Source organism: Neodiprion lecontei, chromosome 6, assembly GCF_021901455.1.
Source record: "Neodiprion lecontei isolate iyNeoLeco1 chromosome 6, iyNeoLeco1.1, whole genome shotgun sequence".
NCBI classification, from domain to species: domain Eukaryota; kingdom Metazoa; phylum Arthropoda; class Insecta; order Hymenoptera; family Diprionidae; genus Neodiprion; species Neodiprion lecontei.
The window spans coordinates 2746492-2769818 of record NC_060265.1 but is presented as its reverse complement, the minus strand read 5'-3'; the positions used below and the strand labels follow the sequence as shown (position 1 = coordinate 2769818).

Sequence of the window (23327 nt, the reverse complement as noted above, 5' to 3'; positions counted from 1 at the left end):
CCGTTAACGATATCCTAGTGAACACCAATTTTTAAAAGTTGCCTTTTAAGATGTCTCTTCAGAAAATTCACCGACACGACTAATTATACCTCAAGATAACTTTGTTAAGATATCTCTACAAGTTGTCTTAAAAGTCAACCGATCAAGACAACTGCTACGACGTCCCTGTGTTTCGCGATGCGAAGCTAGCGCCAAACTGTCGACATCGCCAGCAGGGCGATCATTTATTCACCAATCTCCAGTAATTTGTACATCCTTGAATGGCCATCGCGTGAGTCCAGTACCTGTGAGAATCGAATTTTTGCGATTCAGTTTGATTTGATCAACGGTTGTAGGCAACTTCGTGAACTTGATGTATTAAAGATTCGAGCACGTGTATAGTGAACGCGAATAAGGGGACACAGAGTAAAAACAATAAAAAAAACCTGCCTTCTATTGCGATCTCGCACATGTAAATTTATCGCGTTTTAACCTATAGCTTTCCCACGCGATAAACATTGCACTGACGGAAAGTAACGTCTACCTCAGAATCAGTTACCGCGTAATTCCGGATCGTTTTTGAACGTTATGAGCCCATTAAATAGGGGGCCAATGCTCGGCCCTCGAATGCCTCCGGTCGGGATGCGTCCCATGCCTCCTCCACGGTTCGGTGGCCGTCTACCGCCTCCTGGTATGCCGCTCAGAATGCCGCCGCATCCGATGTTCGGCCCCATGAGGCAACGTATGCCATTACCTGGTCCCGGCATGCCAATGTTTGGCCCCAGGATACGCGGCATGCCACCGATGATGATGGGGCCAATGATGGGTCCCAGGGGAATGGGACCCTGTGGTCCACCTCCCATGAGACCCACTTCTCGAGGCATGCTGCCATCCCAAGGTTTGCCGCACATGCGTGCCCGTCTGCCGCTGTGCGGAATTAACATGAAGGGTAAAGGAATGAATAATTCGAAAAAAGTCAGCAAACTTGAGGTAAATGTTACTTCATATAAAGTCTGGGTATTCGATTGATGTCTTTTACTTAATTATCATACAGCACTGATTCGTATGCATCGAGGACAAATTGTCGAGCAATGTCATGTGCTGAGACAGAATATTCTGAATAATTCATCAACTAATTTCTTATCAATTTTGCACATTACAAAAGCCAATCAAAACAGGCATAAGTATGAAGTTTGGCCTTTATTGTGAACCACTTGCTATAAGTTGTCCATTGCTTGTTAGTTTTACCGCAGTTTCTCTATCATCTTAATTATTCATCCAAGTGGTTATTCGCATGCATCCGTGGCTCTTTCCATGTCTAAACGTGACATGGACACTAATGCATGGCTCTAGTTTGTATGCGCGATTAGCTAAAATTTGGCTTGCGATTACAGATGCTAATGTTTTTTTGAAATGTATTTCATTGCTATCCAAAACTATATCACATCTGTGAGATAAGAAGCAGTCATGCTGTCTATTGTCTGGTGAGAGACATGGAAAGAAAGAAGACGATTAATTATCATCATGTCAGACGTACATATATCAAAGTAACCTTTAGAAGGCCAGCCTGGCTCCTCTAGGATTTGGCAGATAACTCGGAAACTCCATCGAACGTGTTAAATATTTATTTACATAAATCATACTTCTAAAAAATTTCAGTTTCAAAGGGAAAATGCCGGCCCTCTCAAAGGTTAATAGGTTCATCTTACCAGTTATCATTTGTTAGTTACCTATCAAAACCGTCTGTATAACTTCTGCTGAACCAAAATTTTCACCTATATATTCATTTATTTGTATATTTATCGATCTTCTTCTATCTGCGGTACATAGGAATTAGAATTAAAGAAGCCATGGATGACTGATGAGATTCGTAGCGAAATACAAAAGAAAAACAAGCTATACGCCAAAGCTAAAAAAAACAAAGACGCAATGGAATGGGAAGAGTTTAAAGATTTGCGGAATAAAGTTACCAGAATGATTCGTGACGCTAAAACGGAATATTTGGCCAAGAATCCGGAACAGGTATTCATTGATAATAAGTTTCTAGAATATTTTAATTCAGCATGGGTTAACTTCGCATTGAATTTTAAGACGCTTTTACATACTGATTATCGTACACAGAGTGCTCCGAATAGAAACTGAGCAAATTTGGAACACCTGCAGGAGTCAGAAATCTTAATGGGAAATTTGCCGCAAATATGGCCATTAACTTTTCAATTGTGTTATGATGTTTAAAGAAATTTTCGGACAGATAAATAGAGCACAACAGTTTACAGATTACTTTGGTTACAGGGTGGTCAAAAAACAAGTGATAAGAATTCAATTGAATCCAAGGGTGTTCAGATAACTGTCGATTCAACTGAGCAAACAGAGCAAATGAAGCTAGCGGAGGAGACGCAGCCTTCCAGCGAAAAGGCTCAGTCCTAAGCTTTAGGCTACTCCTCTTTCTTCTAACCATTAATAAGTTAATCCATTGTCAAACTTATATTTTTAGTATTCAATATTCATTGTCTCAATGAAGTAACGAACTATTTCTGAAAGCTCGAAAAATTTACTTTACTATAGAAACTACTATTATAGTTCGTTTTGTTTATTATGTGAAAATTATTGATGCACAAGAGCACACATAGCACATACCAATCTAAAAAGAGGTATAGGCAAATTACCTTCTCAAATCCAACTTAAGACTTGAATGACGTTTTTTGTTCCTAATATTTGATTAGCATCTAGTGTATTGGTTAAATCCCTGTTTACGTTTTTCTTACACCTCTTGCTTAAAGGAAATGCATAAGACTTTACTAAGATACCTATATATGTAACGATCAAAGTTACACTGGCCTTTAGACAATTTTTCTTTTGAATTAATATGCTCCTAAATTGCTCTGCGGCCAGTATACAGTGCTCCAAGCTATATTTATTGATATTACATAGTAAAATTAATTTCTGAGGGGATTCTGTTTTTGTGATTTAATTATTTAGATTTTTGGGTATTACTCTAGATTAAATGAATTGCCTGCAGTCATTTCATTTAGATAGCTTTTAGCACTGTAATGTATGTAAATTTATTTCATGTAGCTTTTATTTGAATGTAGTATTTAATTTATCAATTGCAGTTGGAAAGTGTTTCAATTCACTGTTTGTACTGGCCCAATATTATTCAAGCAAATGATAAATAGCGAAAGGAAATTTGTATTAAAAAAACGTAATGTAAGAATAAATATTTCTATAACTTGTAATCATGTTGTTCCTTTTGACTCTGTATTATCCACAAATTGAAAGTGCTGCACAAGAAGTTTCTCTTCGGCACATCTAACAAGTAGTACACTTATTGTTGTTAAATGAAACAATTTACTTTAATGACAATCAACATTGTATGTAGACACTACTATAAAACTTGGATAATTTTTACATACACATTGCCCAAGTAGGAGCATTCTGTTTCTGAAATACCAAATATATAATTTACCACAGTATAATATTGGGTAGCCAATCTTTTGCTTATAATATTCTGAGGTTTCAAAAGATATCATAGTTTTTTGAACAACACGTATTGTAAATTTACCTGATCTGATATAATAATCCACTAATATAATCGTATTTTAAGTTTCTTGCAAAACATACTGTGTTCAACATTATTAATACAACAGTAAGAATCAGTTATGCATGTCTAATCTCTGCAAGAATAATAACCTTCGCTGTGCTGAAGATAAAGTACTTTTTGGTACAATAAAAAAAAAAAGATTCCTTAAAAGTGTGACAAACACTTTGTTATTTTTGTAATTCTCGTTTTAATCTCAGTATTTGATTGCTGGTAAAATATTGAATTTCTATTGTAACTACTGTATACTGACCGCTCAACTTATTGGTATTGCTCTTCTAAGCATTATACGTAACTTATCTTATGAAGTTTTGCATCATTCAGAAACAAATAATATGAGCCTACCAGATAAAAGAATTAAATGAGTCATTCAATGGTAAGCATATTGTTACAGTTAATACATACTGTAGACAATTATCTGAGCTCAAATAAAGAACACAAATTTTTACTTTGAAGCAATGAATACAGTCCTGTATAAATAAAAAAAATAAGTTAGGTATGCTTTTCGAATCACTTAAAGTTCATGTAGATATTTGAACCTCTGAAGCTCTTAGAAATACTTACTGAAATATAGTGCGATTACAGAACTACTCGATCTTTTCATTTTTTTATAACTGAGTCATCTGCCATTACATCAAAGAGAAGTTACTTGAGCCTGTTTACTCTAAGGCAATTTCACATTTCGGGGGATTCTGTCAGTACTATACTCCAAGTGCACTTTAATTCGCCTAAGGATTTACTAAATGAGAATAATTTTTTCAAGTTATGAATTTTAGGCAACCCTCTACTCAGCTGACACATCTGCTTATGATGAAAGAGATGAAAATTATCAGAGCTCGGAAGAAGAACACGAGTATTACTGTGAGGTATGTGACAGGGAGTTCCCATCAGAGGAATCCCTTGCTCGGCACATGGGGGAACATCGAGTTTGTGGAATAGACGATTGTGTCTTTTCAGCGCATCCAAAGCTCGTTGAAAAACACATCAGCATGCAACACACTACAGGCCTTTATCATAGAATGAAGAATCTATCTACGCCAGAAGATATCCAAAACTGGATAGCAGAACGCAAACGGTAGCTACATTGAATATTTATTGTTCAAATATTGAATGATACATAATCTCTTAATCTTGATACTATCAAATTTCATAAACATAATTATGATTTCAGGCGATACCCAACAAAAGCAAACATAAAACATCTAGCAGCTGAAGCGTTGGAGAAACAAAAGCGGTATGAAGTAATTAGAGAGAAGAAATCAATAACAGAAATCAATAGAATTCATAAGAATGAAACAAAGAAAGTTACAAGACGCAAAACTCGTAGACGACCACGTGCCTTACCTGTACCTGCAAAGGCTATGGAATCGCAGCTTTATAGAGGCTTGCAAATGTTTCCAGGCACTTGTAAGTCATAGTTTTGATGAATATATTAAAGTTTTCAAGGAAAATGCGTATAATTTCAATTTTAGAAAATCATACACTGAATTATGAACATACTGTGAATCTTGATGTTTAAGTAAACTTACGGCAATCGACGAGTGATGAAGAGTATTCTCTGATTGAGGATTCAGACAACGAAGTGGACATAAGAAGTACAGGGCACATTTCTGGTGGTGATGAAGTGGATCTAACCATGAACCTCGAGGCAAATAAAAATTTTTCGTTGAGTCTGGTAGCAGATTATGGCACAGATTCTGACGAAGGTAAGTTTATGTAATACAGTATGCTGTAATGTTTATATTTTATCTTATTAGATAACTCTAGAATTTTCACGATATTTTAAAAATCTTTTATCTAATGTTACCTTGCCATTGTTCTTACAGTAGCTATTTTGCTTCCACAGATGATGGACCTGAGGAAGTTCCTTTTAAAAAAATAAAAGTTGATACTAACATTCCTGTAAGCGTTCCGGCCTTAACAAACCCAGATGACTGTAACATTAATGATAAATCTACAACGAGAAATAATGACAGCAGACATAGGTTAGAACATTTTGAAAAGACAAAGCAAAACAATAACAAATATAAAAATGAACGTAACAATCAAAGGTTTCATCAAAACAAAAATCACACTGCACAAGGGACATTGAACACAAACAAAAATCGATTACTCAACAAGCTTTTGTCCCGATCAATACAGCATGAAAGAAACTTGATTTGCCAATGTATAAAGTACATTGTTGATAATAATTATTTTGAATAGTTACATTCTGCTATCTATGTTATGATATTGTTAATACGTATTGGCGCAATAAAGAATTTGAAAAAGGTTGAGGGAGTGTCTTTATGTTCATCAATATACATGCACTGCACATCTGTAATTTCTTATAATTCGAGAAGTATTACTTAGAGAAGCGTTTCTTCTTTTTCTTCTGCCCGCTTTTTGCAAAATCCTTGGAATCATCGTCAACTATTCTTTTGTCTGCAGTTTTAACAGAAATGAGACTTGCACGACTACTTTTCCCAGAAAGAGCACTTTCCCAATCCGTTTCTGAACCTTTTATAGCATACTGACTTAGGTTCTCTCTTTTCAACCTGTCTAGTTCAGCTTTTTGTTTAACTTTCAGTTCCTGCAAAAAAAAATTCGTGTACCGCTGTTATGAAATATCTAGAATCATTAGAGAATCTGTAGTGGAAAACGGGAGTAGCAAAATAATTGTAAAACCATGTACTAAGTACCATGGAATTAATAACATAAAATCCAAACCTTAGCTGCATCCTCCAGTTCATCGTGCATACTTTTTCCACCCATAGGGTTCATATTTACTCCAGTATTAGTTGTTATTTTATTCATCATTTTATTTTCAATAAAGTTTTCCACCACACTGTTCAAGTACTGCACCGATCTCCGAATGACACGATTGAACAAACCCAATAGCTGAGACGAAGGAAGGCCCAGCTCTTCTACCAATTTGTCAACGGTTTTATGCTGCAAGCCTAATCCAAGTAGAATTGCCTGAAATTAAAGATCAACAAGTCGTATAAAACTATCTGTTTTAAATAATTTAGATAACAGATGCAAGTATATAACACGGCAATGCTTACAGACTGAACTGGTGAGAAATGAACGTCACCCATCAAGTGGAGAAAATAGAGTCTGGCTAGAGATGGTAACAAATCCATGACTAGATGATAATCAGCCATATTATTACTGTACATTTCTAGGCGCTTCACGTCGTATGTTGTGAAATACATGTCCAATGTATCTTTTTCTAGGGCTGAAGCAAAACATTAGATTATCAAATGAAAATACTTGAGGATACAGTTCGAACGTTCAACGTTCATTCAAAGATGAGCAAATACTCACTAATTTGAGAAACTGGAATAGCCTTATTTATGAGAACACTAAGTGCAAGAGATGGGGAGAATGAGCTGAACGAGAATGAGAGAAGTGTTATAAATCGACGACGGAAATCCTTAGAATATGCCTCTATCCAATTACTGGTTTCTTCCTGATCACTTCCCAGTTTGCACAACAAAATACAAGAATGCTCTCCAGTCAAGTCGTTTGTTGTTTGCCTAAATTATAAGTAAACAAGAATTAGTAACCAAAATCCTTGAGCATGTTCACTATTTGAATGAATGCATACCGTAAGTAAACGGGAACAAAATTGGCTCTCTTCCAGAATTTAAGAAGTGGTTCAGTGAGGCCAAATGATACGCCGATGTAATCCAGAGGCTCAGGGCGTCTCTCGCTCAATTTCAGCAGCAAAGGTGGTAACGAGTTGCGAGGTTCTAAGAAATATTAATTAATCAATTAACAAGTATATGACTACGTAGGTATTGATTGTGGAAAAACGTACCAACAGTTTCTTTGAGTAAAGATACTTCATCATCCTGGACGTGTGAGATTTCTGTAATTGGTTCTTCGACCTTTTCATCAATGTTCGGTATTTTCATTTCATAATATTGTTTCAAAAGTTGCAATGCTCGGGTGCCATATCCCATCTGCAACAGGAAATGAATTATCTTGTTACTATTTCTGAAAAGAAAAAGAAGAAATGTATAATCGTCTTACCGCCTGATAATCAGGGTGTGTTGCAATTCTGACAATTCGCGCTCCTGCAAGTGTAGGAAAGTCCTGATCTTGATACTGCTGAGCAATAGTCCACGGAATAAGATCACCAGCAGCTCTCCGTCCTCTTCCAAGACCATCTGCAACCGTAGATTTGCTGACTTGACCTTCTAAGCATAACTGCAGGAAAAGATTGTTGTCAGACATTGTGTACAGGTATCATGTATACTAAATAAGACAATGGATACAAACCTGAATTACTACTAATATTTCAGGCAATGCTTTTTTGTTTGGGTCAACAGGTCCCAACAAGCAGAACAAATGGTGTGCCGGAGCATCCGACATCATTTGGAGGTCATTTGGGCTATTCTGTGAAGGTTTGTTATGCGTTTGTAAAATGGTGTAATAATCACGATATACATATATAGATATACATATAATACCGGCGATTCATGCAATATGACAAAATATATCACATAGCCATATACTTACTTTATAATGTGAAGCGACGTACAATGCAACCAACCTTTGCAAAAACATTTCCGAAGCTTTGTGGTAGCAAAATAAAGTGTCCCTGAAGGTCAAAATATGTTCATAATTCAATGTAAAATTTTTAATGCTTATATTCTGCATTATTACATGAAAATCCAGAGATAAAATAGGGATTACCTGTTGATGTAATACAATTGACAAGTATCAGGAGGTGGACAACCAGAAAGAATAGGAGCTTGCGTCATTGCATCAAGACAAAGTAGTTCAGTGAGCCACTGCTCAACAGAATCACCAGACTTGTATCTGATAGATTCTTCAAGTGTAAGTTCATGCAACTGCCTTCCAACTGTCTGAGTATCTTTACTAGACTGGAAACTCTTGTCATGTTTATTTGATCCCGACGTTTGGCTTCTCAATTGTTGCAACAGTTTCAAGGATAAAGATCGTCCAGTACCTTCGTACCTGTCAATGTGTATATTATGTAATTTACTAACTTCTTAAGTTAAGTGAAAGAATTTATAAGTTAGATTATCCAATTTACCCATTTATTGTGGAAGCAAGAAATACCAAGTAAGGACCTAGCATGGCCTTGACATAAGGCAACGGTATCGCTGCTGCTTCATCAATTACAAGCAACTCTGCTTGACTTAGTTTCTGTACATCGGTTGGATAAATATACTGCAATCATCAATTGATATCGTCAAGGTGGATATGTGCTATGAATTATCCTATATTAAGTAATTTCAGACAAAGTTACCATACCTGAATGGTTTGTCGATGGTCTCTGAAAATGTTTACCCGAACAGTTGCTTTATTGAATTCTGGATTAGTTGACTGTACAAGTCCATAATCTAAATGTTCCTGATATGCCAAAGCATCAAATCCTGTAAATATACACTAGTACATGTAAAAGTTTACTGTTCAATGATCAGTCAACTGATAACTATTTATTCATGGGGGTAATGGATACTTGCCTTTAAAAACAAAATCAAAGAATGTATTCAAATTCTCTGGGCTCGGACTAGAAACATATATGTTAGAGTAGCCAAATGCTACAGCTGCAGCAACAGCAAGACCCATTGTTGCGGATTTTCCACGTCCTCTGGCAGCGGTTAGAGAAACAGTAGATCGAAGTGTTTTTTCAGATATTGTTTCAATAAATGTGAGCAAAGCCTTAGCCTACAAAAAAATTTGATGTTATTTTGTTCCTAACGTGAATCAGTAGCAACTATGGATTGAAAAAAAAAAATTGCTGAGTTTTACCAAGTATTTTGCCGATGATTTGATAGAAAAATTATTAGAGCAAGATTCGTTACCAACTCCAGTGAAAACTTGTAGATATTATAGACACACTATATTCACCTGGTCAACAGTCTTACAGCAATTAACAAGTGCAGAGACAGGCTGAGTGTCACGAAGGCTATCTTTCAATATGTCTAGTTCACTTTGCTCTTCAGATTCTCTGGTGGTTTCTACTGTTTCAATTTTCAAATTTTGCGAGGATATCGGAAGCACCCTCAGCTGATCATCTACAACAAGACAACGGTTGCAAGATGCAAGAGAAAGTAGAAATCTCTCGTTAAACCTGCACACCACATCCTGAAATATGTTTTACGATAATTATAAAAGATATTGCTAGTTGTGAGAATGAATATCAGAGTTATTTTTTAATTTCACCTGATGAGCCTCGGTGCGAAAACGTTGATGAACATCCATAGTCATTGTATATAACTGTTTCAAAGAGTTCAGAGATTGTAGAAGTAAAACAATTATTCCACCTCCCTCCACAGTTTCAATCGTACGAGCCAACAGATTTGGAGTTAGTGCTTCAAAGTCCTGAAAATGCATTGAAGTCACTTATATTAAGTATAAAAAAATACATAGAGCTATTTTCAATAAGATCAAGATCCACTTAGAGCAAGAGCAGTAATTTACTCATGATGATAATCAGACTTACCTGGAGAACACACATGCCAAATGTGTTGCCCAAAATCTTATGTGTTTCGGAATAGTAGCAGTAGCGAATGTCAGTTGAAACGACAAATAATTCAAAAGGATCATCCTCATTGACGTTCAGCTTCCCAGATTTTATCTTTTGTTGTAATGACTTCATACGCTTCTTACGGTGGCTGCTGAAACCCAGTTCTTTTTTATAGCACCACAGCACAGAGGGTCGTGCTTTGATCACCGACTTTGACAGCATATGATGTAGTATGACCACCTAACCAATTTCGATGAATCCAGGAAGTTTATATTAGTGACACTGAGTTGTATTAATACGTCAATTGTTGGTAAAAACTTGACTATTGTTAGAGTTTAAATTCTGTTACCTAGTGACAGTGCTTACCTGATCACGCGCTTTATCACCGACAACAACGAACATTGTTCTGTGACCGAACTTGACTCCATTCTCGATTAAGATGCGAATCCTGTTATCTATCTTTTTTCGCACCATACTTATACAGATTTTTCACAAAATCAAGTTATATTATAAAATCAAAACCTTACGTATTACACTTTCTAAATTCAAGTAGAAGTTTGAGGTTAAGTTGACAAACCACGCGCAGCGGCACAAGCAGACGTACACCACAGGTACGAGTCGAAAATAAAACTGAGCAGCAGCATTGAGCAGCATCAGGGATCAGCGTTGCCAGCCCTCTGGTAGCAACAGGTCGTACTGAAAGTGAAGATGGACTTTACTTTAAAATTTCGGAACTGTACAAAGATTTCACGATATATATTTTCAGTCAACGGAAGTACATTTTTGTTCTTTTTTTTCTACGGTCGTATAATTATCACGATTTTGCTTCTTTTCTCAAAGGCCAGACAGGTTTTAACCAAATTATTTACATTTTTGCGTTCAAGAATATTTGAAGCTAATCATGGAGACTAGCTAGTCTTCATGAAACTAACGATAAAAATGATGAATTACTTACTTACACGACGCAATTGGTAGAGATTTGTAGAAAACATTTATTTATTTATTTTCGAATCAATAATGAAACACATATAACCCGAAATGTGAATTACTGGGACAGTTCCTTCATACTTCTGTACCTGATTCTTTTGCAATATCGGAGGCTGAATCGCGGTTACGATCAAGCAACTGAACCGTATGTCCGTACAGGAGGTAAAATTACTGTACCAATACGATCCTGATCGTACGATTGGAAAAACTGGCAGGGATGGTGATGATCATACGATACGAAAGCAACTCAACGTACAGAAAAGCCAATTGGGTTGCCTGTGATAAGGCGAATAATCGAAGTATTGAATAACATTTCTCAATATACATAAAATGTTGTTTTTTGATTTTGCACCCGAATGAGCGTCGAGAATTGAGTATTCTACTGATATTATTTGCTCGGAGATTTTCATCAATAAACACGACCTGATCATCATACCAGCTGGAAGCTCGTGGTCCGCGGTGAGCAAGGTGCTCATTACATCCGCTGAGGGTATCGATGAATTATTGAGTAGGCAGGATATTTCTTCGGCAGGAAAAATTGCAGCCCAGAGAACCCCATATTTTACAAGATGATAGAATGCACGGATATTTGAAGAGTTCCGCTCCTTGTTGATGTATGTTAACTCCTCAATTATGCTATGTTCTGGAATGAAATGATGTGTTCGCTATGTATATGTACACACGAAATTATCGAATTGTAAAAGATGTATAGTGACAAGGAAATGGAACGAGCTTTAATACTTATTTCATAATGAATGAGTAAACGTCCTTTGAGTATGACATGAAACGGCGGTTGTTTGACATTTAAGAAGTTAGATTCAGAAAGTCATTTGTAGAGTGAAGATTCGTTAAATAGTCGCCAGTAGAGATCTTTAATACTTGCCAAATGAGCTCTTTATATCTATTTTTTTTCATTGCTATCTTGGTTCGTGTACACGCCAACAATTATGAAATTCAAAAGCTCACAATTGACTTTTTCGAAAGAAAATTCATACGTCAGGTCACAGTTTTCGCTTGTTGGGATACCCATGGTAGGACTAATGGGTATTACTTTTTCGTCGAGTTATTCTGAATAGAATTTGTTCACGAAATGAATCTTCATAATTAGATTATAACACTATAAGCAAATTGCTTGAGAGAATGTCAAACTGTTCTAACCCAAACCGTTTGAGACCTTATTTTAAAAATTCATGTTCATTCCCATAATTTTTAAGTTTGAGAAACGTCTATGGAATGTTAATTCATTTTCTATAGGATTCCTACGTATGAATCAGATGTCAATATTGGTATCTGTTATTATAGGCAAAATAAAATTCCTTGTGGAAACTTGTCTCAAGATTTATTATGAAAATTCAGATGGATTGTTTTAGGTAGGGAAAGAACAATTACATTATCACTAATTTTACCTTGGTTGCATTGGTCAACAGAGCAGGTAAATTTTTATCACCACTCCACGGTATCTAAGCTGAAACTTACGTACATTCCCATACCATCCGATGCTTTGGACATGAGAAGATTGTTAACTGTTAATTATTACACTCTTGGTATAATCCTCAACTTGGACTGCCGATACAGCGACTCTGTTCTGTCAGAAGTGAGCTTGAGTTACAAATCTTTTTCAACCTATATTATATATGTATTTATACTTGAAATGCACTTTCATACCTCTGGATACTAATTAATCAATATTTTTCAGTTTTCAAGGCAGCAACTTCCATATAATCAAAGTTATCACTGGTTATTGGTAACCAAACTAGATACACCTCCTATCACAACGCTCCATGACCTGCCACTGACCATAGATACGGAAATGTCAGTAGCTGTAAAAAGTGGATTGGATTACATCTTGTATGATGTCTACAACCCAAGTTACAGACACGGCGGAATATTAAATGTAACATACATGGGAAAATGGAATCAGTACAGTGGTCTGGACATTAAACTTACTCAGTACAAGTATCAACGGCGTGCGAACTTGGAGGGTCTCTGTATTAATGTGTCACTTGTTGTTCGTACAATGAATAATTTAGAAAAAAAAATATTTCCAGTATCTCCGCATTTTTCTCTTCCTCTGTCAGCATTACTTGTTCATAGGATGCCTAGCTGATCAGAAATTTTTTTTGTTCTCAGCTTCTACATGAGCCAACTCCAGATTTCACAACTTACATGACAAATCCAATTAATCGACACCTCGACACAATGCATCGCTACAACTACGCACTGATCCGAAATTTACAAGATTATTACAATTTCACGCAAGTATTTTCAACTGTTTGAATTCTCGACAAGATTCACACAAAGATCTTGACGTAACAGTCGCTCGTTTTTTACATGCACAACAAATAAAAATACGTTGTTTTTCCACATAAATAGAATTCATTTGAAACTAACGGATAGCTGGGGCTACTTGATAAACGGATCGTATAATGGTATGGTAGGAGATCTGATTGCCGGAATTGCTGACATTGGAGGAAGTCCGATAATGTTCAAAAATGAACGTCTCAAAGTGTCGGAGTTTACAGTACAAACATACATGGCAAAGTTGTTCAACCTGGCAATATGACCTCATAATTAAACATTTATCGCCCCTTAATATAATTTCTATTTCTTACAGAGGCTGTTTCATATTTCGCCATCCAAAAAAGCGTACAGTTCACAATGGATTTTTAAAGCCATTTAAGAAGGAGGTCTGGTATTTCACTATTATCATGGCTGTACTAAGTTGGATTCTACTCTGGCTCACAGCAAGAGTTGAAATCCATTTTCGAGATCACCCACCGCTTAACACTCTATACTCGCATACAGGATCTGAAACAGCTTTGATTACATTGGCTGCTGCATGCCAACAGGGTAAAAATAAATTTACTGCAGTTGACCAATATATTGCTTATGTCCAGTTTATTCATCAAAGTTGTTGGAGATGAGATGGGATAAGTCTGACTTGATAATCTAGGTTTATCGGACGGTCCTCAGCTTTACTCTGGGCGTTTGGTATTCCTCTCACTATTTTTGTGGACTCTCTTACTCTACCAGTATTATTCAGCAAGTATTGTTGGTTCTTTATTGGCAGAACCGCCACGATACATTAAAACACTGCAAGATCTATTGGATAGTGATATGCCTGTAGGGCTTGAAGACATCGCCTACACTCGCAACCATTTTGCGGTAAGGGAATTCTCATTCGCTTGCATACTATCCATGGAACGATAACGGTGCAACTATTTCTTGGCAGACTACAACAGATCCGATTGCCCTGGAACTTTATAGGCGCAAAGTTGCACCTGGAAAAGGTCGAAAATATGCCGCCTACTTCAATGTAACCGACGGGCTCCGTAGAGTGCAAAAGGGCAATTTTGCTTATCACACGGATGTTGATTCTGCGTATAAATTTATAACGGCAAGAGACCAGCTCAATATATCATAACATATAACAACATATGCATATATGAATGTAATGAATAATTATCTACTATCTAATTTGATTTTATCTAATAATTATTTCTAGGATGAATTTACTGAAGATGAAATTTGTGATCTAGTTGAAATTACATTATTTCCTGCTCCGCATCTTGGCACTGTTACTAGTAAACATTCCCCGTTCAAAAAAATGGTCACCTATGGGTCTGTACATTCAATCATATTTAACAGAAATACTTTTGATACATGGCATATATCCTGTGTTTTCGAGTACCCACTGCATTTAGGTAACTTGGTCTACTTTCTTTTGTCTCGAGCTATTGCTTCTACATGGGCCTGTGTTAAATATCCTATGGTGTGCATCCTCGAAAACATGAGATAAAAATGACAAAAATTTATTGGTTCAATAACTCGAACTGTAAACGTCCTTTACAGACTGCGTCAAATTATTGAACATGGAATAGGAGAGAGGATAAAACATGTATGGCGGTACAGACAGCCACTCTGTCCTGCAAGCTACAAGTTGAAACCTGTTCAAATTCCAGTTGGAGAATTTATACCGGCATTGTTTTTACTGTTATTCGGAGCTATCGGGGCAGCTACAGTATTCTTTATAGAATACTTTGTTAAACAGGGTATTCCATGTAGTTGGATTATTGGACAATTTATGCGAAAATCACAATGAACTACTAGTTGAAAATTTTATAAATATTATATGCAGTCGACCGAGAAATATAATGTTGTGTTTGTAGAAAGTAGAGATTGATTTAATGTGACAAATTCATCAAATACTGATGTTATCTCAAAAATTTAATTTAACCAACCATTACTCTATACTGTTCCACATAGGATTAGTTTTGTTATCTGGTATTTAATGGCAATGGTGAATCATACATAGTGATGTTTGGGAGTTGGTCTTTTCCAGTCCTTTCCCCGCCACTCCCCAACTTCCACACATCACTATGCACTACGCATTAGTTTTGTAATTCAATAATTTAAATTTAAAAAAGACCTTAATGACATCACTATGGCATAGTTACCACTTCAATCCTTCCACTAGTTATATCAGCACTAATTGGTTCTATTTTAAATTGCGAGTACTGGTAAATGAATAAATAGGTACGTGGGAAGTATAGGTCTTTTTTGAATCAACAAATTGAGTTGAATTCTGGTGAATGAACCATAAACAAAATGATGATATGCATGCAAAATAAACTATAGGTATTTATACGTCACAATATCTCTTAATATATTTCTCTCAATATATCTTGCACAGCTAATAAAATTTGTGTAACTAATGTTAATTTGTCACTTTTATGATTTTTAAAGTGGAGGTAGAGGATTGTTATTAGATATACTTCAGTAGAATAACCACCTGGTATATTTTCGGATTTGATATCTGAACAAAAAATGTAACGTACATATATTCTTTTGCAAATCCATGTTTAACAAACAGTCTTGTGTACAGCAAAAGCGTTTGTATGTACATTTTAATAGATAGTTAGTAGCAATAGGTACTATTGCTCTCAACATTTTGCTGCAATTTTCGATACATGTCTTACAATGTAATATGAAACGTAAATTCTAAACAGTTACATAAGCTTGAATTACGTTTCAATGCAATTCATTAGCTGATAAAAATTGTATGAAGTACAGTATTTGATCCTATAATTATTTATTTACAAATAGTATTAAAAACTGCGATTAGATATGAGTGCGATTTACGCTTTTTCATAACTTCCGGCACTTTTAAAAATTTTTCATCAATTATGATTATTCTATATTAGGTATATAAGATTTGTTTGATATCTTTGTACAGTTTACATATAAACAATAAACTGTGCATCAACATTTCACATATATTAAACGAATTACCCTACAATTCCGATAAAACAAAATATATCATTATAATTACTACGTCACAAAAATACATTAAATCTTTTCCACTTGTGCAACGATAATTATTTTCAACATGGATATATTGTGTGAAAGGGTAAAAATAGTAACGTAAAAACATAAATATTGTAAACAATTCACGTATTTGTCATTTGTAAATACATGTTCTCAAGGGTAATTAATTTGTAACTTTGACAGGTAAATCGAATGGCTATCGGTATATATTTTACAAGTTTGGGAGTACTGACCTAGTTATGCATAAAAATATACATGCATAATATATTGTACACTACATGTGCACTGAAAAGATAAACGTAAAAATGACATAAATAACTGAATTCAAATAGTTTTTGACTCAACTCCACTTTTGGTTACACCAATGAATGTGTATTGAAAATAACGTAAATAATAGGAAAGTATGCTTTGAATACGATTCTGTCGATAGAGAGTTGCCTCACAATAATGTCTAATGAGTAAATCAAATGATTGTGCAATTAAATATCTCACCCTTGTGCTTACCCCTCAAATTTTTTAATGTACAAAGTTAAAATTCAGTACATAAAATTGATAGATGGTTATAATGCTTTTAACTTCTTCCAATTTGTGGATGCATTAATGTTCACATTGAAAATACTTTTATAACCAGGCTTTTGTAAATAAAAGTTGTAATAAATACCTTTCATTCAATCACTTATTATACGACGGTATTTTCTATTTGGAGGAAATACTTCCTCCTCTTCTTCACCTTCAGCTGTTAGGAATGGATCGTCATAAGCATATATTGGTGCCCACTTCAGCAATAATTTCTCAAAGAATTCCTCCAAATTTCGAGCTTCCTGATAAACTTGCGATTCCACCTAATCAATTCAATAATTTAAATCCTTCAGGAGTCAAGACATGATGCATATTATCTAAAAACATTTCACTGAATCGTCAACTGACCGGATTGTAAGTAAACGCATTCTTGAACATTAATCTGATGTCTGACATAACTTGGCGTAGGTTGGTATAATGATTTGGATGATCAGGTTTTAGTTTATTCCGAATAACATCCAGAGCCATCGGTTTCTTAATTATACGATGGTACTCCACAATCTGACAACATATCAACATAAGTCGCATGTTTCAATTTCATAAACAAAATGCATGTACATTTGATTTTCATTAGAAGTTTGTGCACAGATAAGTTAAAGGCAAAAGGAAAACAAAAATTAATAACCAATAAATAGAATGACATACCTCTGATGAAACAACTTCTCTGAAGGGTAAACTATGCTCATATTGGCAATAAAGCTCCAATACAATGCGTTGCGCTACCCTCAAATCACGAGCACTCATACTAGACGGTCTTTTCTCTCCTGGCGGATCTTCCGAACAATCTAGCACATTAGTGCACAGCATACATTGCCACGTTTCACTTTCACTGCAAGAAAATTTTATAAAAATAATAAATTAAGTTGAGAAGAACCATACAAATTGGAACATTTCTGATCATTATAATGCAAAGTATCATATTGCTTGTTGCTAGAATTCAGGAGCATACTTAGCTCGTAATAGATGCTTTACTGACTTTATATACTTACTCAGGGAACATTTTTAGGCTCGGTATATGACAATAAAGATGAAAAACCTTGGGACATTTGTCACAGCACAAAACAGCGTCTCCTCCATCCATACAGACAGCGCACCAATCTTCATTGGGATCATCTTTAGTCATGCAAGCCGTAGAATTTTTGGAATTATCTATCACATGAGAAATCTTATGTTATTGATTTTCAAGTATTACAAAGTAATACAATTCAGAAATTGTTGACTTAGTGTTGTATTATTTGTAAAATACAAACGAGAAATATGATACGTTTACAGAGCTGTGAGAATAAATGTTATAACTACTGTATATAATTTTTTGAAAACTGTCTTGACTGTCTTACGAGCTTCGCACCAAGAAGCGTAAGATCCCAAAATGTAAACACACTTACAGACATTCTTACAGTTGTGCTCGAAGAGGAAGAACACTTTCTATATTCAGTTATAACTACTGTGCAATATATATTACCTGAAGCATTATCGGCAAGAGAATGTATGCCTTCGTCAGTAGAACTGTCAACTTGAGTGGAATCTAACTGCCCTCTTTGAGCCTCTGGGATTACGACTATTCCGTTACTGTCAAGTTTAGCAATAGTAAGCATTAAATCATTGACTGATTCTTGACAAAACTTGTCCAAACTTTTTTCGGTTTCGTCAGTTTTTGCATGCGCAGGTACAGGGCTGGGAGTTTTTGGAACAGAGGAGCTTACCGCTTGACCAACAGAGGAATTTTGTGACTGCGGTAATGTCTCTGAATTCGTATTTGTGTTGAGATTAAATTTTTGATTATTGGCAGATTGATTTTTCAGAGTTATTTTATATGTATCATTTGCAGCGACTGATACAGGTGGTGTGGAATGTCTGGTAGGATAAGATTGATGACGGGGATTCAAATTTTGAGGTATGTGCCAACGAGCAGCAGGTTGCTGATGAACAGGGTAGTTAAAATGTTGCGCTGAAGGAGAAGTTGGGCTACATTGTTGCATTCGAACGCCAGATCCCAAAGCTGTGTTTGTTTGTGCATACATTGTGTGAGGTGGGAGTGGACGGTGAGGATTGTTTGAAGGATAGCGGTAACTTGGGGGCAAACGATAATTTACGTTACTGGAAGCTCTATAGGGCGGAGGATTGTGGGCAAGAAGTCCTCGAAGGCTGGGATTTTGACCCAGCTGATCCAAATGCATCTGTTGATGTGGATGCGTCGATGAAGTTACTTGCTGATGACAGCTACCTGGACGTTGCGATATGAGCAGCGGTTGCTGCAACCGTATATTGGGACTTAATCCATAAGGTTGCCGAGGCAGTGGCAATTGTGTTTGCGGTGATGATCGCGGGGGCAGATTGTGTGGGGGATAATGCTGTGAGTAATTTTGCAGTGGTTGCTGCTGTGTTAAAGGATGAGGCATTTGCTGGAAGGGATTTTGAAGAATATTGGTGTGTTGGGTCGGGGAAGGTATATGCACAGGAACAGCAGATAGCTCCAAAGGTCCTGAGTTGTTAGATTGTTGAGATTTTTGCTCTGCATTCGGCTCACTAAATTGATTGGATAAAAGGCTTGGCCCGGTGGTGGGCGAAATCGATGGGTACACTCTGCCATCGACAACTATAGCCCCGATTGACGAAACTACTGTAATGAGAAAAATTTTTAATTGCAATAAAATTCTCTCAAGTGTCAAAACCAACAAAGTAGTTAATAATCTGTCTCAACAAACCTTTAATTAAATCTGGAACTTTATCCAAAGACAAATGAATTCTCACTGGTATCTCGGGATTCGGAATATCGGCTCGCCGGCTCTTTATTCTTTGTAAATGGTTTATTACGGACCTATAAAAACCGGCAAAAAGTGCAATGATTTAAGCATATTATCATTCTTAATATTATTATTTAGTTAAGTTGGTCAAATAGAAAAAAGAAGTACCTTTTACTGTAGAGTAGTGCCATGTCTGACCCCTTGTCAAGAGCATGATTAACAAATTGAATACAATGATCCGTTAGTTTGGAGAGCTGATCCAGGGCAACTTTCTTTTCATTCAAAGTGTTTTGTTTCTGATCGCACACCTCGTTCAGACGCATCACCAATTGTTTGCCTCTTGTGTTAATTGCATTTGTCAGTCTATAAATATGAAGACATAAGATAAGAAATACATTTATCCGCAAATGCAACCAATGATGCCGAAACTAGCAGGTAATACAGGCGGATATGTTCCAGGGGATGACCAAACGATAAAATTTGTCAGGATTATTCAAGGAACTCATTCGAATATATTCCTTGATATTTTATCGTTTGCTCACTCTCTGAAAACCTTTCAGACGTATCATCTGCTGAATATTACCTGCTAGTTTCAGCGTGATATGCAGCCACAAAATATAATACAAACTTACTGTACAACCATGTGGGTAATATCTTGTACCAAGTTTTTTTTTTTCTCAATTATCAGAGTTTGCCGATCTTCAATTACTTTCATAGCACTTTTCAGCAGAACTCTTTTGTAACTATAAGAATGGTATTTTCTTATTAATTACTGGTAGCAAAAACGTTACGCTATATGATTAAATTGGTAATACAAAATATGCAGCGATTGCTCATTTAGTATAGCGTACCTAACTTCTTTCAGCAATGTCGATACAGTCGTGCGAGTTTCAGCTGCTATTTCATGGATGAATTTATATTTGTGATCACGATGGTCGCTAAGTTGGCAATCTCTGCATGTAAGCCTATCGCAAGTCTGACAAAATAGAGACAACTGTTCGTGTGAGTGGACTGTGCAAAATAAATATCCAGGTATTTTTTTGCCTCCTTTCTTTGTACATTCTTCATCATTTGTAAGTTCCCCTTTTGGTTTTATTGTATGATCCTTTGTTATCTTCAATCTTTGATGAGCCTTTGAAAAATTATATACATGCATTAATAATCAAATGCAAGCTGAAGGTATGCACAGAATATCAATAGTAACATTTTAATTCATCATTCCATGAAATTTAAGAATGGATACAGAGTGACTCTATTTGTAACTTGAAAAATGTTAGCAGTGGATTGCAACATTTACTCAATCGCAATACATACATGACCACTAAATAAGTACATTCATCAGATTAAATCTGGTTGATACTCTGACTGACAACACCAGCAATCATTGGAAAAATCATATCGTGTAAATTATTTAAAAAGGGTACATCAATTGTTAGCAAGCTCTGTACAGCTTGACAATAACTTAATATATGAAAAATGATGTGAAATGAATGTTCAGTTTATCTATAGTAATATGACAATAAAGAATACTTCTCACCAAAACACAATTTTCACAGATAAACTCTTCGCAGTCTACACACCAACTAGTGGCTGTTGCATTATCACGACAACTCGTACACTTTTTCTCTTCTTCACCACCTTCCTTAACATTTTCAGGCAGATCTTCAACCAAGCAGCCATTTTCTTCATCCATTAATTTTAAGAAAAATCTATTTTCTATCAGGTTTTCCATTCTACAGGCGACATTGCAGATTTGGCAAACGATAACGTTGCTTTCAACTGGAATGTAAAAATTGCATATAATTGAGGGCTTCTTTATAAACATACAAGGATGAAGTTAGTAGCCAGAGTTAGCAGCCAATCGTTCTAATGTTCATTCGAATAAGGTAGTGAAGTCCGAATATCAAAATTTTCTGAAATACATTGAATCTCTAATTCTTCTACAAAATTATGATTATAAATCTGAACTGCATTTTTCTATTTCCAAAACGTTCAACAGGTTTGGCTGCTAACTCTGGGTGCTAGCTTCAGCTTCGTTATAAAAATATCTACACTCGATGTAATCATGCTCATAGACTTCGCAAAAAAAAATTTCTGTCTGATCACAGTCTTTCAATATCTAAGGCAAGTTCAATTCCAGATTTGTTAGGTTCGCTATCCAAGTGATACACTTGCTAGTGAAAAAGAAAGATGCTCAAATTATAAAAGCTCAGCACGATATTCAACAGGCTGTAGTTACTCATCTTGACATTCACAATTTTAGATATCTGAGTACAAAGAGTTAATGCAAGTTGCCTGCAAATTGTGGCAAACCTGCATACTAAATAACATTATTCTTACGAAAATCCGATTATTCTTGGATTTGCTATACAGTATCCTATGCAACCAAAATACTCACGGACGACTTCTACGTCAGCCAAACTGTGCTCATTGGGTTTGCTGGTAACGCAGGCTGCACATGCAGCGTGGAGACATTCCAATAGTTTCGAATTGTCAGCTGGAGTGAATGTCTTTGCGCAAAATATACACTTTGATAACAACGTTCGGAATTCACTCTCATGAGTTTCAGTAGTACATTCAATCCTTGGCTCGACATATTCCTCATTGTAAGTCGGCTGGGCCACGACAGGTTGAAGCTCTTGACCGTTCGCGTTTTGTTCTACTGGTTCCCCTTTGATAAGGACCATAGGGGCAGATATTGCGTCTGTGACGAGAATTTCGCTAGCTTGTTGCTCCATTGCGTTTATCAATAAAATTAAACGACCGACAAGATGATCAGAACAAAATCAACAGGGGTATATAAAACAAGTTGTGCATCGCCATGATGAAATTTTTTGGTACTCTTTATTGAAAATAGACACCTAAACTTTCACTAACTTACAAACTATTCCCGAGTCTCGCAGGTGTTTAATACAGATTTTGTCAATTAATGCTAAATCACCAATAGCCCAACTTGAATTACGACATTACGCTAAAATACACACGATCGACACGCGCACGTTCCGTGTATGTACGCACACGAAAGTTTACTCGATTGACGCGACTGGTGCGACCATTTTGGAAGTTCCTTGATTTGGCGAGAACAGCCTTATTTCGGTGACGCAACCATAGACCTGAACCCCGTCGTTGACGGATGAATTTAAAGACGGTTACCCGGGGCAAATTTTCGTGAATTTTACTCGGCAGATAAGTGGGCCTGGGGCTAAGGTAGACTTGTGTGAAGTCGGCCTGCGACCTTCGAATTTAAAAAAAAATGTATGCTCCCAATTAGCTCTTAATTGCTCTCCATTTTTTTATTATTTGCTCCCATGCGGTTTTCGAGAAAATCGAAAAAAAAGAATGTATATCCGGCAGCGGCCGTGTGTGTCGCGAATTTTCGAAAATCGTCGAATCTCCATGAAATTCATGTACCGTATAGTTGTTCCTTAATTGTTCTTAATTGCACCGTAATTTTTATTATTTGCACCCTCATGGTTTTTGGAAAAATCCAAAAACACGCATCAGGTACCGTGAGTCGGCAACGTTTCCAATAAAATGGCACCATATTCAAACCAATGTTAGTGACAAAACGTTCGTTATTCCACCGAAACAGGATGAGCTCTATATTGCTCCTTAATTACTC

General features: G+C 36.1%; 4 protein-coding genes across 9 annotated transcripts; 2 read left to right on the top strand and 2 right to left on the bottom strand.

The window, feature by feature from the left end:
• The first annotated feature begins 235 nt into the window (after positions 1 to 235).
• Positions 236 to 5851, top strand: LOC107225416 (nuclear fragile X mental retardation-interacting protein 1). The gene is made up of 6 exons (XM_015665877.2): positions 236 to 969; positions 1810 to 2001; positions 4354 to 4652; positions 4749 to 4984; positions 5098 to 5283; positions 5424 to 5851. Exons 1-6 carry the CDS (start codon positions 568 to 570, stop codon positions 5780 to 5782), a joined length of 1674 nt encoding a protein of 557 aa, XP_015521363.2. The 5' UTR covers positions 236 to 567; the 3' UTR covers positions 5783 to 5851.
• Positions 2694 to 12623, bottom strand: LOC107225415 (RNA cytidine acetyltransferase). Of its 5 annotated transcripts, none has more exons than XM_046742634.1 (19): positions 12531 to 12623; positions 11491 to 11697; positions 10434 to 10763; positions 10044 to 10307; positions 9764 to 9922; positions 9449 to 9685; positions 9061 to 9265; positions 8849 to 8970; positions 8628 to 8764; positions 8264 to 8548; positions 8087 to 8168; positions 7847 to 7963; positions 7598 to 7774; positions 7383 to 7527; positions 7170 to 7314; positions 6887 to 7098; positions 6625 to 6797; positions 6287 to 6535; positions 2694 to 6149 (listed from the first exon to the last, which is right to left on the bottom strand). In XM_046742634.1, exons 3-19 carry the CDS (start codon positions 10539 to 10541, stop codon positions 5922 to 5924), a joined length of 3045 nt encoding a protein of 1014 aa, XP_046598590.1. In that variant the 5' UTR covers positions 10542 to 10763; positions 11491 to 11697; positions 12531 to 12623; the 3' UTR covers positions 2694 to 5921. The 5 variants fall into 5 exon arrangements, with proteins under 5 accessions (XP_046598590.1, XP_046598591.1, XP_046598589.1 ...); XM_046742635.1 differs by having other exon boundaries at positions 12535 to 12605; XM_046742633.1 differs by having other exon boundaries at positions 12461 to 12598.
• On the top strand, positions 11875 to 15226 carry LOC107225392 (ionotropic receptor 75a). Of its 2 annotated transcripts, none has more exons than XM_046742638.1 (10): positions 11875 to 12085; positions 12482 to 12648; positions 12751 to 13062; positions 13185 to 13309; positions 13428 to 13595; positions 13669 to 13904; positions 14008 to 14219; positions 14287 to 14451; positions 14560 to 14675; positions 14907 to 15226. In XM_046742638.1, exons 1-10 carry the CDS (start codon positions 11941 to 11943, stop codon positions 15154 to 15156), a joined length of 1896 nt encoding a protein of 631 aa, XP_046598594.1. In that variant the 5' UTR covers positions 11875 to 11940; the 3' UTR covers positions 15157 to 15226. The 2 variants fall into 2 exon arrangements, with proteins under 2 accessions (XP_046598594.1, XP_046598595.1); XM_046742639.1 differs by having other exon boundaries at positions 12027 to 12098.
• A 608-nt stretch (positions 15227 to 15834) lies between these two features.
• Positions 15835 to 22913, bottom strand: LOC107225424 (E3 ubiquitin-protein ligase TRIM33). The gene is made up of 11 exons (XM_015665890.2): positions 22104 to 22913; positions 21243 to 21484; positions 20557 to 20837; positions 20338 to 20448; positions 19874 to 20068; positions 19667 to 19779; positions 18424 to 19581; positions 17951 to 18110; positions 17607 to 17790; positions 17310 to 17462; positions 15835 to 17224 (listed from the first exon to the last, which is right to left on the bottom strand). The coding sequence occupies exons 1-11, from the start codon at positions 22441 to 22443 to the stop codon at positions 17051 to 17053; spliced, it is 3111 nt and encodes a 1036-aa protein (XP_015521376.1). The 5' UTR covers positions 22444 to 22913; the 3' UTR covers positions 15835 to 17050.
• Positions 22914 to 23327: the final 414 nt, after the last annotated feature.

What these genes read in the sequence shown, in the direction of transcription:
- LOC107225416 (XM_015665877.2), top strand. Translation starts at nt 568, where the DNA reads ATGAGCCCATTAAATAGGGGGCCAATGCTCGGCCCTCGAATGCCTCCG. An exon ending in GCAAATGTTTCCAGGCACTT is followed by an intron (nt 4,985 to 5,097) that starts GTAAGTCATAGT and finishes TTGATGTTTAAG; the next exon opens with TAAACTTACGGCAATCGACG. An exon ending in TGGCACAGATTCTGACGAAG is followed by an intron (nt 5,284 to 5,423) that starts GTAAGTTTATGT and finishes TTGCTTCCACAG; the next exon opens with ATGATGGACCTGAGGAAGTT.
- LOC107225392 (XM_046742638.1), top strand. Translation starts at nt 11,941, where the DNA reads ATGAGCTCTTTATATCTATTTTTTTTCATTGCTATCTTGGTTCGTGTA. An exon ending in GTATTAATGTGTCACTTGTT is followed by an intron (nt 13,063 to 13,184) that starts GTTCGTACAATG and finishes TTTTGTTCTCAG; the next exon opens with CTTCTACATGAGCCAACTCC. An exon ending in CTGCGTATAAATTTATAACG is followed by an intron (nt 14,452 to 14,559) that starts GCAAGAGACCAG and finishes AATTATTTCTAG; the next exon opens with GATGAATTTACTGAAGATGA.
- LOC107225424 (XM_015665890.2), bottom strand. Translation starts at nt 22,443, where the DNA reads ATGGAGCAACAAGCTAGCGAAATTCTCGTCACAGACGCAATATCTGCC. An exon ending in GGCTGACGTAGAAGTCGTCC is followed by an intron (nt 21,485 to 22,103) that starts GTGAGTATTTTG and finishes TTTACATTCCAG; the next exon opens with TTGAAAGCAACGTTATCGTT. An exon ending in ACATTGCTGAAAGAAGTTAG is followed by an intron (nt 20,449 to 20,556) that starts GTACGCTATACT and finishes CCATTCTTATAG; the next exon opens with TTACAAAAGAGTTCTGCTGA.
- LOC107225415 (XM_046742634.1), bottom strand. Translation starts at nt 10,541, where the DNA reads ATGGTGCGAAAAAAGATAGATAACAGGATTCGCATCTTAATCGAGAAT. An exon ending in TTGGCATGTGTGTTCTCCAG is followed by an intron (nt 9,923 to 10,043) that starts GTAAGTCTGATT and finishes ATGCATTTTCAG; the next exon opens with GACTTTGAAGCACTAACTCC. An exon ending in ACGTCGCTTCACATTATAAA is followed by an intron (nt 7,964 to 8,086) that starts GTAAGTATATGG and finishes AAACCTTCACAG; the next exon opens with AATAGCCCAAATGACCTCCA.